Genomic DNA, 13,717 nt, shown 5'->3' with positions numbered 1-13,717 from the left:
GTCCACAGTTCCCTGAAAGCTGCCACCCAGGTGGATAGAGTTGGTAAGAAGGCGTATGGTGTGTTAGCTTTCATTAATAGAGGGATTGAGTTCAAGGGCTGTGAAGTTATGCTCCAGCTATGCAAAAGCCTGGTTCGGCTACATCTGGAATATTGTGTCCAGTTCTGGTCGCCTCATTACCGGAAAGATGTGGAGGCATTGGAAAAGGTGCAGAGGAGATTTACCAGGACATTGCCTGGAATGGAGGGAAGGTCTTGCGAGGAAAGGTTGAGAGCTAGGGCTTTTCTCTTTAGAACAACGAATGATGAGAGGTGACTTGATAGAGGTATACAAAATGATCAGATGTATAGATAGAGTGGGCAGCCAGAGACTTTTTCCTAGGGTGGAGGTAGCTATTACAAGGGGGCATAGTTTTAAAGCGAGTGGAGGTAGATATAGAGGAGACGTCAGAGGTAGGTTCTTCACTCAGAGTGGTAGGGGCATGGAATGCATTGCCGGAGAGGGTAGTGGAGTCGGCCTCATTAGGGGCATTTCAGCAGCAATTAGATTGGCATATGGATGATAGTATAAGGTAGGGGTGGAGGTTAGATAAACCTTAGGTTTAGGGTAAAAGTTCTGCACAACATCGTGGGCCGAAGGGCCTGTACTGTTCTATGTTCTATGTTCTACGTTCTACGTTCTACACCAAAAATGATTGCAGCGAACTTCTTCCACGTTACCTCAGGCATGCAAACAAGCCACTGCAGCATGCAATCTGTAAATCCAGCACTGCATAAACAATCACCAATCACCAATATCAGAATGTGCACTAATTGGTTCTTACCTTAACAACAGATTCTCTGTCGCGCTTGGAACTTAGTGCCTCATAAAAAGGTTGTGCTGTTACTGCATCCTGGAAGACAGCCCAGAGTGAAATAAGTCAAAGAAACACGGATGCTGGAAATCTCAACCAAAAACACAAAGTGCTGGAGTAACTCAACAAGTCTGACAGCATCTGTAGAAAGAAAAGCAGAATTAGCAATTTGGGCCTGTAACCCTTTGCCAGAACTAAATGCAACTGGGAAAGGGTAGCATTTAGCCAAAGATGTATGCTTAGTTGAAAACCAGTTCCTGTTCGCACCCTCCCGGCATTCATCACTATCTCGGCTTATCTTCAGCAAAACCCTTTGCTTGTCCTTGTTTTCTCTCTTGGCACCGTCTCCATGTATTCTATTCACTCCTATCCACTACACCAAAACCCCACCCCGATCATTTGTTTAAATACCATCCTTTCCCAGCTGCTTTCAGTTCTGATGAAGGGTCAAAGGACTCAAAATACATTCATTTTGTTTTTCTCTCCACAGATGTTATCAGACCTGCTGAGTTTCTCCATAACTTTCTGTTTTTGTTTCAGAGCCCAGGGTAAAGCACAGATTGGTTGATCATAAGTCTAATTTTTGCAGTTGGTTACCATGGTGATCAGCCACAGAATTATTCACACAAGGCTGCAAACATTCTTTAACAAAAGGAGAAAAAGTTCCATATTGAAGAGTGCAAAAAGATATTAACATAAATAGCAAAACAGAGCTTCAACCGGTTTCCCAGTAGCATCCTTTACATATAGTCAATCCATGAGTATCTCAACTCTTTAATTTCTTACTTAACTGATATTTTCCAGTTCTTCTTCTTGAGACAGCTTGACTACTTTCATACAAACTCTCAGCTTGGAGACTTCACAAATTAAAAACCTCCTACTAGGGTGGCAACCGTTCTTGTGAACTCAATTCCCAATTCTTCTGAACTGAAGTCAAATGAAACAAGTGTCCCCTAGTTTGTTTTCTGTTTGTTACAAACTCACTAGTGTAAAGATTTCATCAACTAACAGCACCCATGGTAGGCAGTGAAGTGAATCACATGCTTTCTTGGAAATGTCACTGTTGCAAACATTTTGACTTCTACCAAGGTCCAAATCTATTATTTTCAAAATCTAATTTCTCAAATGATATTATACATCTTTATCACACCTCACAAGAAAGAAAAATTGGAAAGGATTTTCATTCACTATCAAAATTTTTCATTTTACGTTTTTCACTATTAATGCTTAAAAAATGCACTGATTTTCATAATCATATGCTGCACAAGTCCATTCTGATCGCAACATTGTGTTTATTCATATTTGCTCTCCACAAAGCATCCCCTATAACATTATCACTGACAGCAATATGAAGCGTTTTTAAATTGTACTGTTATAGTATTGAACTTTTAACAAAAGAATTTCGTATTCATGGCACAGAATCTTGCCAAAATCCAATGGGTCATGAACCATACAAATAAATCTCTTCAGAGTTGCTGAATATATAAATGCTGCTATTCTATAAGGCCAAGACCACGTTTAGTGACTCTTTTTCTACTCTTCCTGACCCAGTCTGGCAGCTTTAACTCTGTGGTTCAATGGTTACCATTGCTGTCTCATAGCGTCAGGGACTCGGATACGATTCCACCCTCAGGCAACTGCCTGTGTGGAGTTTGCACATTCTCTCCGTATTTGCAAAGGTTTCCACTGGGTGCTCCAGTTTCCACCCATGGTCCAAAGATGTGCAGGTTATGTGGACTGGCCACGCTAAATGTCCACAGGGTCTTGGGATGTGCACACTAAATGGATTAGCCATTGCAAATGCAAGCTTACAGGGATAGGGTATGGGGCTGGGTCTGGGTGGGATGGTCTTTGAAGGGTCTGTGCAGACTCGATGACCCAAATGACCTCTTCCCACAGCCTTAGCATTTTCCAAGGACTTCAGCAATTTCTTGATAGTGTGGAGTGAATTGTATTTTCTGGGGGCTGGCATTTTTGATGCTGGGACCCTGAGGAGAAAGCCAAGATGGACTGAGTCTATACAATCTAGCAGCAAATGGTCACTGTTCAAGGTGGACATTGAGGTGCCCCACCTGGAGTATCTTTGTGCCTTTGCCACACTCCACATGGAACACCATCACAGAAGGCAACGGGGTGGTACGTGGTAATTGGCAGGAGGTTTCCTTGTTTGCGACTGACCTGAAGCCATGAGATTTCACGGGATCCAGAGTCAACGTTGAGGACTCCAAAGGGAACTCCCTCCATCGTATCTATATCTGACAATGCCCCAAATACCCCCCATCCCCTCCTGCCCAGGTAACGTGTTCCACATGGAGGATGGCAAATGTCTGACAGGGTGCCCCTTTATATAGTCTGTGGGGCAATTCTTCCAATTTTGTCTTTATCGTGGTTTGGTAAAAATAAGTGGCTTGTTCAGCCATTTCAGATAAATGATAGTTTAAATTTCTGATTGATCAACTGAATTTAAATTCCACCATCTGCTACGACTGGTGTAGAACCCAGGTACCCACAGCACTGGCCTAGAACTCTGGATTACTAGTGTAGTGACAATACCATTACACTACTGCCTCCTCTAATACAACGCTTAACTTCCTTAGTGAGTGACTGATGAAACTACCTTGCTAAGTCTTCTAAATTAAGTTTAATCTTGAATGGTATTAAAGTCATGGGTTAGAGACCAGGAACCAGACAAAGCACACCATCTTCCCACTAACTGCTCAGACATTTCTGTAGAGGCTAGATCAAAAAGTAGTGAATGCACTGTTAGGCTGTACTGTTTGCATAAGCTATCAAAACTGATTCAAGATTTTTTTTAAAATTCATTCACAGGATAAGGGTGCCGCAGGCTAGACCAGCATTTACTGCCCATCCCCAATTACCCAGAGGGCAGTTAAGAGTCAACCACATTGCTGAGAGTCTGGAGCCACATATAGACCAGACCAGGTAAGGATGGCAGTTTCCTTTCCTAAAGGACATTAGTGAACCAGATGGGTTTTCTGACAAATTGACAATGGATCACGGTCATCATAAGACTCTCAATTCCTGATTGTTACTGAATTCAATGGAATTAATGGATGAGTGAAATATATTCTTCACTTGTAGTTGCTGTTGGAAAGTTAAGGGAAAGTAAAAAAAAGATATGGGAATGGTTACCTGAACTTTCCAATCGAGGGCACTATAAATAGGGGACATGGATTGCATCCAACTCTCGTAAATCGCTCCTTGCTCCAAATCCTTCTTTCTGGCTCTGTGGAAGTAACAATAATTATTGGATTCAATTGCATCATCGTGAGGGAAACGTTAATTTGTGAAAGGGAGTTACTTGGAGGATTGGCTGGTAACGTTATTGAGAATTTTATCACTCTCGGCACAGCAAGTACCATAAGAAGGAATAAACTTGTCAGAGAGGGATAGTTTGAAAGTTTTGTAATTGTCGAGTGCCTTAAGCACCACCCAGTTTGATGTTAAATGGTGGACATTTGGGATCTCAGGAGGTATAAAACCCAATAGTTGGGTCCTCCTCATAATCCATGTAACAATGCCTAAACCATGAATGTAACCTGTAACTCGATGTTAACGTGCTATGAACTACTTCATGTTTAAGAGCCTCTTCTCATTAGGCCAGTAAATGGTTTTTCTCTCCTGCACTACACCAAGCAGGTCCTGAATGTCCCCACTTAGAGAGCATGGAATCTGTAAAGCCGCCACATGGTAAGGTGCAGACTCAGTTTGATTACAGAAACAGCGCCAACTTATGTTTGTATACCACTTGCATGGTATTTTATATTCATATATAGCATTTCCCAAAGCATTTTGCAAGGACTTGTATAACATTTGTTATGGACCAGACCAAACGCCTTCAAAATAGATCAAAGAGATAGCCGAGACCCTAACTTTTATTTTATTCGAAGGCAAGTATAAAGCACTTTGATCCAGATGTGATTTGATTGTTCCATTACTGGGCTTCAAGCAAACCAAACTATGTTCTTAGAACACAGTTAAAATACAAACAAAAAAAATTGGATAACTTTAACTCCATTGAAACACTTAATAAAATAATGCATTATTTAAACTACTAATCATCAATTGTTTCAATACAGCAGCAACACAAATACACCCTTGGCAAAGGCAAATGCAACAAAACAGACTTCCCTCATGTGCTATCTCCTTTCCAGTCCAGAAAAAAAGGAACACAAAGAAACAATTTAGTAGTAGAGACAGAACTCAAGCTTTTTGCTGCAGCAGAGACAGAACTATATCTACCAGCTTCAACAGCAGCTCCAAACTACAACTGAAAGCAAAACTAAAACCCTGGGTCTGTGAGTCCAACTCCACCCACTCATGCTTCTTTTATTTAATTTAAAAGCAGGGAGCTCAAAGCAGTTTATCCCCTGCTTCTGAAGCAGACATTTTGCCACTACTATGGCAACACCTTTCTGTAAGAGTAATGGCACAGGATAAATGTCTCTTAAAGACACAGTAACATCATACCTACAAAGAGTAGTTATCTTACATTCGTGTGGTGGGTTTTCAAAAGTTTTTTCACACAGTACAAAAAGATGCTGGGGTAATTTCATGAAGTCTCCAAGAGCATCCAAGGAGATGGGACAAGCAGGTGACAAATTGATGAAATATTCTGACTGCACATGGTCACTTCTGATTTATTTTCAAATGTGCACTTGTAAAAGCTAAAGTCACTACAGCCCTACCAGATCATTGAGCTGCTCTCTCAGAAAGAGATGACTGGTGGTGGTTTAACCTGAGGGTCACCACTCCTCAAGTGGAGAGACAGAATGAGGAGAGTCTTTAATGGTAACCTCAGCTAATGTGGAAGTTTAACCCACACTGTTAAAATCATTGTTACAAACCAGCTGTCCGGCCTACTGAGCTAACCAACCTCAACCAATCTTACATGTATATGTGCCAATTTGTTAAAATATTTGAAAATATTCTTTGTAATCTGGCAGTTTCTTTCTATTCATCAATATTTTTTCCCATTAAGGGTTTGTTAGGATTTTATCATTCTTTACTTTACAATGTATTTCAGAGATCTAACTTCTACTACACATGTTGCTGGGTGTTAACAAACACAGCCAAAATGAGTTAGGTGGAAACTACAATTGCACTTTGCCCTGAAGCAGTTTAAAATGCAGAGATAAAGTTTTCAGCAGGTCACACCAAACAACTTCCCATGGCAGGTTCCTACTTTTTAAATATACTTGCATCAATAAATAATTATATTAACACTCCTTGAAATTAAATTTCACATTTAAGATGAAGTCAGCAGTGCATCGGAATTTTGTAACACTCTGTTTATATTTGTTCAGAGATGACATACAACAATTGGGACAGTGTAATGGCATTTGAGGTCAGCAGTTTTCTTTGTTGAATTTCAAGGGAAGAAAGCGAAAGAATAACAGTCTACGCGCACTTTCAAATATCAAATCAAGGTCGGACTTATACAGTAAATGGTAAGGTCCCGAGGAGTGTTGTGGAACAGAGGGACCTAGGAGTACAAGTACATAGTTCGTTGAAAGCGGTGTCACAGGTGGACAGAGTGGTGAAGAAGGCATTTGGCATGTTGGCCTTCATCGGTCAAGGCATTGAGTATAGGAGTTGGGACGTTATGTTATAGTTGTACAAGTCATTAGTGAGGTCGTACTTGGAGCATTGTGTACACTTTTGGTCACCCTGTTATAGGAAAGACATAAGTAAACTGGGAAGTGTGTAAAGAAGATTTACGAGGATGTTGGCAGGACTAGTGGGCCTGAGTCATAGGGAGAGGCTGGCCAGAATGGGACTTTATTTCTTGGAATGTAGGAGAATGAGGGGTGACTTAATTGAGGTGTATATAATCATGAGGGGCATAGATAGGATGAATGCATTTAGACTTATTCCCAGGGATGGGAATTGAAAACTAGAGAGCTTTGGTTTAAGGTGAGAGGGGAGAGGTTTAAGAAAGACCTGAGGGGTAACTTCTTCACGCAGAGTGGTGCGTATATGGAATGGGCTACCAGAGAAAGTGGTTGAGGCATGTACAACAGCAACATTTAAAATATATTTAGATAAGTACATGGATAAGAAGGGTTTAGAGGGATATGGACTAAATGCGGGAACTAGCTGAGAAGGTACCATGGTCACCATGGACCAGTTTGGACCGAAGGGCCTGATTCCATGCTGTATTACTCTATGACTCTACGTGGAGGACTGGGCAGGCAAGTGCAAATGAATGATGCGTGAATATGTAATGGGGTTGGGATATGGTCCAAGTCATGGAGGAATCAAGCTGGAAGTGAGTGAGAGTGTAAAATAGAGTCAAACTAAGATTGAGCAGCCAAAACAGCAGTACTCTCCCCAGACACAGACTGGGAAAAACACATTTGCAGGAAAACTGTGATGGATGAATTCCTGCATTGTGCAAAAGGTGCATGTTTTAGAATAGGAAGTTACAGAGCAAACTTGAGAACTGGCTATCCTAGATTTGGTTTTGTGTAATGGGAAGGGATTAATTAATAATCTAGTTGCAAGAGGTCCTTTCAGGATAAGTGGCCATATCATGGTAAAATTCTTTATTGGGATGAAAAGTGAAGTTATCCCAAACAACAGTCTAACATCTAACCAATGCAAATTATGAAATCTTGAGAGGTGGGTGGCTGTAATAGACTGGGTAACTTTGTTAAAAAGCGTGACAGCAAATAAGCAATTGTTAACATTTAAGGAACAAATGCATGCATTTCAGGGGTTATACATTATTTTCAGGTGAAAGTACACAAAATGTTGCTGTGATCATTGTTTTTCTGCATTTTCTCCATTTTCGGCTTGGAACTGTGAGCGGAAATTGAGAATCAAACTTCGAAATTTGAGCAGCAGCTTGTTTTTGAAAGGAGAAAACAAACAAACTGATGCTTGTTTCTGGCAACTGAAAAGATAACCGCAGGTTAATTATTGCCCTAAGAACGCTACAGGACTTTGGCACTGTGATGTTCTAGACTCAAGACTGTCAAACTGGTTGAATGTTGATTTGGTCAATCAAAGGCAAATTGGTGCTGGCCAGCCAGAGAGAATGTTGGTAAGAGAGGAGAGAGTGAATGAGTTCTGACTGTGGTTTTAAACCTTTAAGTGTTTTGCTCTGTCTGTGTCTCTTGGGTTTTCACTGTAGTTGTTGACTTGTTGGTTGTACTGATAAGAAAATAGCCCTCTGCAAGAAATGGGTAAATAATCCTGGAGGGTTATTGGATATGTTTGCATGAATCAGTCACTCTGGAATTCAAGCACGACCCTACAGTTTGCTTGCCTATGAACACCTGATGATTTCTGAAAGCCTGGTACCCACCATGAAACTGCTGAACTGGCAAATGACTTTTTTTTCTTTTAATTTCTCCCTTAACTGTGTCTGGCTGTATGTGACTGAATGAATGGGTTCTGGTTAGTGAAGACTGAGCTTAGATCATAGATATTAAATAGATTGGCTTTTTGTCGATCCATGTTCTGCTAAAGTTACATTATTAATAACTGTTCATTTCTGTTTAAGTAATAAACTTGTCATTTCTTAAAGTCCAATTAGGAACAATTGACTGATTTTTGAGGTTCATTGAATGCTTTAATTTTACTGTGTTGCGAATCCAGGGATAAGGAGATTGATTTCATTTGGCTTGCTGATTCCCTGTCATAATAGAAGCCTGAGTATTCGGAGCTGTTTAGAATTCAGCAAAGGAGGACTGAGAGGCTGACTAAATGGGGGAAGAGACAGTATAACAGTAAACTTGCAAGGTATATAAAAGCAGACTGTAAGAGCTTCTATAACGATGCAAAACGGAAAGGATAATTGAAGACAAATGTAGCTTCTTACAGTCTGAAACCATAAATTGATAATGAGGAACAAGGAAATGGCAGATCAATTAAATCATTTGTTTTACTCTGTCTTCATAGAAGAAGATGCAAGAAACTTTCTCGAAGTATTAGGGAAACAAGTGTCCGTTGGGAAGGAGGAATTGAAGGAACTTGGTACTGGTAACAAAAATAGTGCTGCAGTCATTAATGGGACTGAAGGCATACAAGTCTTAAGACCTGATAACCTACAAGTGCCTGTGGAAATAGCAGAGGCATTGGCTGTCACCTTCTAAAAGTTTGTAGGTTCTGGAACAATCCCAGTATATGAAGGATGGCAAATGTTACCCCACTGCTTAAAATAGGAAAGGAGGAGGAAAACAGGAATTACAAACTAGCTAGTCGACCATTTGTAGTGGGGAAAATGCTGGCATCTGTTATAAAGGATGTGATAACAATACATTCAGAAAGTACAAATGGATTACACGAAGTCCACACGGATTTATGGAAGAGAAATTATGTTTGACAAATATACTGGAGATTTGTGATGACCTAACAAGTAGGATAAATGATTGATAACTAGTGGATGTGGTATATTTGCTTTTTCAGAAAGCTTTTGATAAAATCCAACATCAAAGGTTATTGTGCAAAATCAGGCATCTGGAATTTGTAGTAATATATTGGCATAGATTGAGAATTGGTTAGCAGGCAGGAAATAGAGCGTAGGAATAATTAGATTCTTTTGGACTGGTAGGCATTGACAAGTTGGATACAGCAGGGGTCAGAGCTTGGATCCCAGCTATTCACAATATATATCAGTGATCTGGATGTCAGAATCAAGTGTCATGTTTTCAAGATTTCTGCTGATACAAAACTAGGTGGGAGATTGAGTAGTGAGGTGGATGTAAAGAGGCTTCAGAATGATTTAAACAAGTTGAGTAAGTGGACAAATACATGGCAGTTGTAGTATTACGTGGATAAACATGAAGTTATCTACTTCAGTGGAAAAACATAATGACAGTATTATTTGAATGGTGGTAGACGAGAAAATGTTGACATACAAAGGAATGACTGTCCCTGTACTGAGAGAGTAAGCATGTAGATGCAGCAAACAGGAGAACAAATAGTATATTGGCCTTAATAACAAGAGATATTGAGTACAGGGGCAGGATGTCCTACAGCAGCTTTATAGGGCCTTGGTGAGACCACATCTGGAGTATTGTGTCCAGGTTTGGTCTCCTTACCTAAGGAAAGATGCATGGAATTCCTGGGACATCAGGTTAGTACGAGATCAGCTAAGCCTGTATTCATTGGAGTTTAGAAGATTGAGGGGATCTCATTGAAACATAAAACTCTGACAGGGCTGGACAGTCTAGTTGCAGGGAGGATGTTTCCCCTGCCAGGTAAAACCAGAACAAAAGGTCACAGTCTCAGGATATGGGTAGGCAATTTTGGACTGAGATGAGGAGAAATTTCTTCACTCGGGGGTAGTGAACCTGAGGAATTCTCCAGCATAGAAACTATGGAAGTGAAGTCACTTAATATATTTAAGAAAGAAATATATTGAATTTCTAGAAGCTAAAAGGTGTTGAAAGGTGTGTGGAGAGAGCAGGAGTATAGCATTGACAGAGGATCATCTATGATTGTGTTGATTTAGCAGAGTGGGCTCAACAGCCTACTCTTGCTCCTATTTTCCATGGTTCTATGTCTGCATAACAAGCAGAAAGGTTGACAGCAGAACTGGTGCCCAGTTCCAGGTCCACCATAAGGAACAGTGTGCCATGGATAAAGTACCAGCCAATATTACCTCCAGCTTCTACACACAGTGGATCAGAGGATTGGTGATGTACCACTTACAGTATTTCTTCTATGAGTTTCTTCTGAGCCAGGGCCTCCTTCTGGGCATCTTGCATTCTACCCTCCAATGCCAACCGAGCACTAATCTGTGCAGCGTGAATCTGTAGAACACCGAGGTTTACATGGTCCTTAACAATGGCACTGAAATATTAAAAAAAAACTACTTCAGCTGCACAGGCAGAACAGATGTATGAATAGCGTCAATTTGGTGCACACTGGCAGACAGGGGCACATTGGGTGCACAGTGCACTGCATAAATCTCTTGAAGACTTTTTGCATCCTTCTCACAACTCACTTTCCAACCTAGCTTTATTCCATCAGCAAACTTGAAAATATCATATTTGGTCCCTGTATTCTAATCATTGACATAAATTGCAAGTTATGGGGCCCAAAAACTGATCTTGCACATTCTCATTAATCACACCTGCCAACCTGAGAATGGTCCAATTATTCCTCCTCTCAGTTTTCTGTTCATTAACCAATACTCAATCCATGCCACCAGATCACCCAATCTATGGTACACAAAGTGGACAGCAGTACATCAACAGTACCATAAAGGTATGAGTGATATCACACAAGTGTATGATAATACACTGACATGACTGAGTTGCCGTATGCAGGTACACTCTAGCATACACCAGTCCACGGACAGTGTCATGTTAACCGAGAGACAGAAATATGCAGGTTCACAGACTGAAAAATAGATATATGCTAGTACATTCTTATGCACGAATGGTGCCACACTGGTACACGCACAGGACAACGCTAGATCGGTAAGTGAAGAGTGCTTCAGTATAATTTCAATACAATATTTGGGTACAACCAGCAATCCAAACACAAAATTAATTAAGTTTTAATTGATGAATTTTTTGCTCAGGTTTATATCGAAATATAGATCTAAATCATTGACTTCACAGCGCAGTCTCTCATGGATCTTCCACAGCCATCCTTTCTGCTCCTGCTTCAATTCCCTTCTCCTTTGCCCTCCAACCATTCTTCCCCCATCCTCTACTCCTTTTCCTTTTTGCTCTGCATCCCCACTGTTATGTGCCAGAATAAATCCCCTCAAAATATATCAAGGATTTATTTTGTTTAAAGGCAAATGTAAGGCACTGTGTTCCAGACATAATTCAACTGGTCCACTACTGCGCTTTAAGCAAAACACACTTTATTCTTACAATACAATTCAAATACAAAACATGAATTCGCATAACTTTAACTGTTTTGAAATACTTAATAAAATATTATTTAACTACTAATAATCAACTGTTCCAACATACCAACATCCCATTAAACTCATCTTTGGCAAAGGTAAATTCAGCAGAACAGATTTTCCTCACATGCTATCTCCTTTCCAATACAGGTGAAAGGAACATCGAAAGAAACAATCTAGCAGCAGAGAGAGGACTCAAGGTTTTTGGGAGAGATCTATCAGCTTCAGCCAGTCAGCTTCAAACCAAAACTGAAAGCAAAACTAAAAACCTAGGTCTGCGTGAGCCTGACTCCACCCACTCATTCTTCATGTCTAATTTAAATCTAAACTCTGAGCTCAAGGCTCTTTATACACCGATTCTGGCACCACTGTAGCAACACCTCTCTGCAAGTGAAACAGCACATAACAAATCTCTCAAAAGCACTGTACCATCACACGAGCTATTCTTCTTGATTCTAATGCACCCCTAAATTCTGATCATATCCATGAGGCATTAATAAGTAATTTACAGCATTTACAGCACAAAGGCCATCAGTTTACTAAGTCCATACAGGCACACGGTGGAGCTATCTAGTCTGTCCCTTCCCCATATTCTCTTCTCTTAGCCCTGACAATTTATTTTCAAGACTTCATCAAATTATCTTTTGAAATCATTATCTCTGCAACCACCATTCTTTTGGGCATCAAGTCCCAAGTCATGACCAACCACTGAATAAAAAGTTCATCCTCACATCAAAATCATCAAAATCCAAAAACTGTGTCAGAATAATTGTACATTAGCTGAGATTAACTTTTCGCGTCTCCCTTATCTAAAACTATCATAATCTTGTATACTTCTAACAAACCTCCTCTCAATCTCATTTGCTCCGTGGAAAATGAATCCAGTTTCTCCAAACTCATTTCTTAGCTAAAAGTTCTCATAAGTCTCCACTGACTCTATCAACGATCTTATCTTTCGGAAAGTGTGATGACCAGAACCATGTTGCATAATGGGATCCCTTAAAAACAGAATTTTCCTAGTAGTTACTGTGTAGTGTGAGATTTAATTACTGCTGTAGTAGCTGTTAAATGAACTTTCCAAAACAGAGGTCACAATACCCACTAAACTGATGCTAACAGTTTATCTGGTGCCAAGTGCACCCTCATATCAGTGCATTGTTTTGAAGAGATTTGTTTTTGGAAGGAATGAAAACTAAGCCTCAGATGAAGGCAGACAAGGGAACAACAATCATCCAATGTCATGAGTGGCTGTCCCTTGGTCATAGGACAAAAGAGTTCAGATAATTGATTTACACAGCCTAAGTTACCTGTCCATAGAAATAAGATAAAGTAAGTGCCCAGAGCAGAGGGGAGTTCTTATCAAGCAGACCAAGCAGTTCTCATCAGGTGATCCCCAGACAACAGTCTTCATTGCACAGTCCCCATCAGGCAGTTGAAAGATGGACCAGAAACGGAAGAGGAAGACCAGGCGAAGGGTTCACTGACTTGGCTAGAGAGCAGAATGCTGCCTCCATCATTTATACAAGACCAAAGCTGGCAGGAGTATTTGTACACATCTTTAACCTCTCCTTACTACAATATAAGGTTCCCACCTGCTTCAAGAGGACCACCATCATCCCAGTGCCAAAGTAAAATCAAGCAATGTGCATTAATGACTACTGCCCAGTAGTTATGACATCCATTATTATGAAGTGCTTCGAGAGGTTAATAATGACACATCAACTCCAGCCTCTCATATTGCCTTGACACACTACAATTCTCCTATCATCACAACAGGTTCATGGCAGATGCCACCTCCCTGGCCTACACTCATCCCTGGAACATCTGGATAACAAGGACATCTATGTCAGACTCTTATTTATTGACTATCTCCGCCTTCACCACCATAAATCCAACAAAATCCAAACTCTAAGATCTAGGACTCTGCTCCACGCTCTGCAACTGAATCGTTGACTTCCTGACCCATA

General features: G+C 40.5%; 1 protein-coding gene across 1 annotated transcript in view; it reads right to left on the bottom strand.

The window, feature by feature from the left end:
* Positions 1-823: 823 nt before the first annotated feature.
* Positions 824-13,717, bottom strand: part of LOC109924453 (circularly permutated Ras protein 1-like) — a gene marked incomplete at its 3' end in the record, with an annotated part of 79,396 nt that continues 66,502 nt past the window's right edge. The window contains exons 16-18 of the mRNA XM_048617390.1: positions 10,538-10,678; positions 4,007-4,100; positions 824-892 (exon numbers count right to left, since the gene is read on the bottom strand). Of these exons, the coding sequence (XP_048473347.1) occupies positions 824-892; positions 4,007-4,100; positions 10,538-10,678 (304 nt within the window). The remainder of the gene's footprint in view (positions 893-4,006; positions 4,101-10,537; positions 10,679-13,717) is intronic.

The sequence above is a fragment of the Rhincodon typus genome, chromosome 37 (assembly GCF_021869965.1).
Source record: "Rhincodon typus isolate 14 chromosome 37, sRhiTyp1.1, whole genome shotgun sequence".
Classification (NCBI taxonomy): domain Eukaryota; kingdom Metazoa; phylum Chordata; class Chondrichthyes; order Orectolobiformes; family Rhincodontidae; genus Rhincodon; species Rhincodon typus.
Note: the sequence above shows the minus strand (reverse complement) of the source record. Positions and strands in the feature narration are given on the sequence as shown.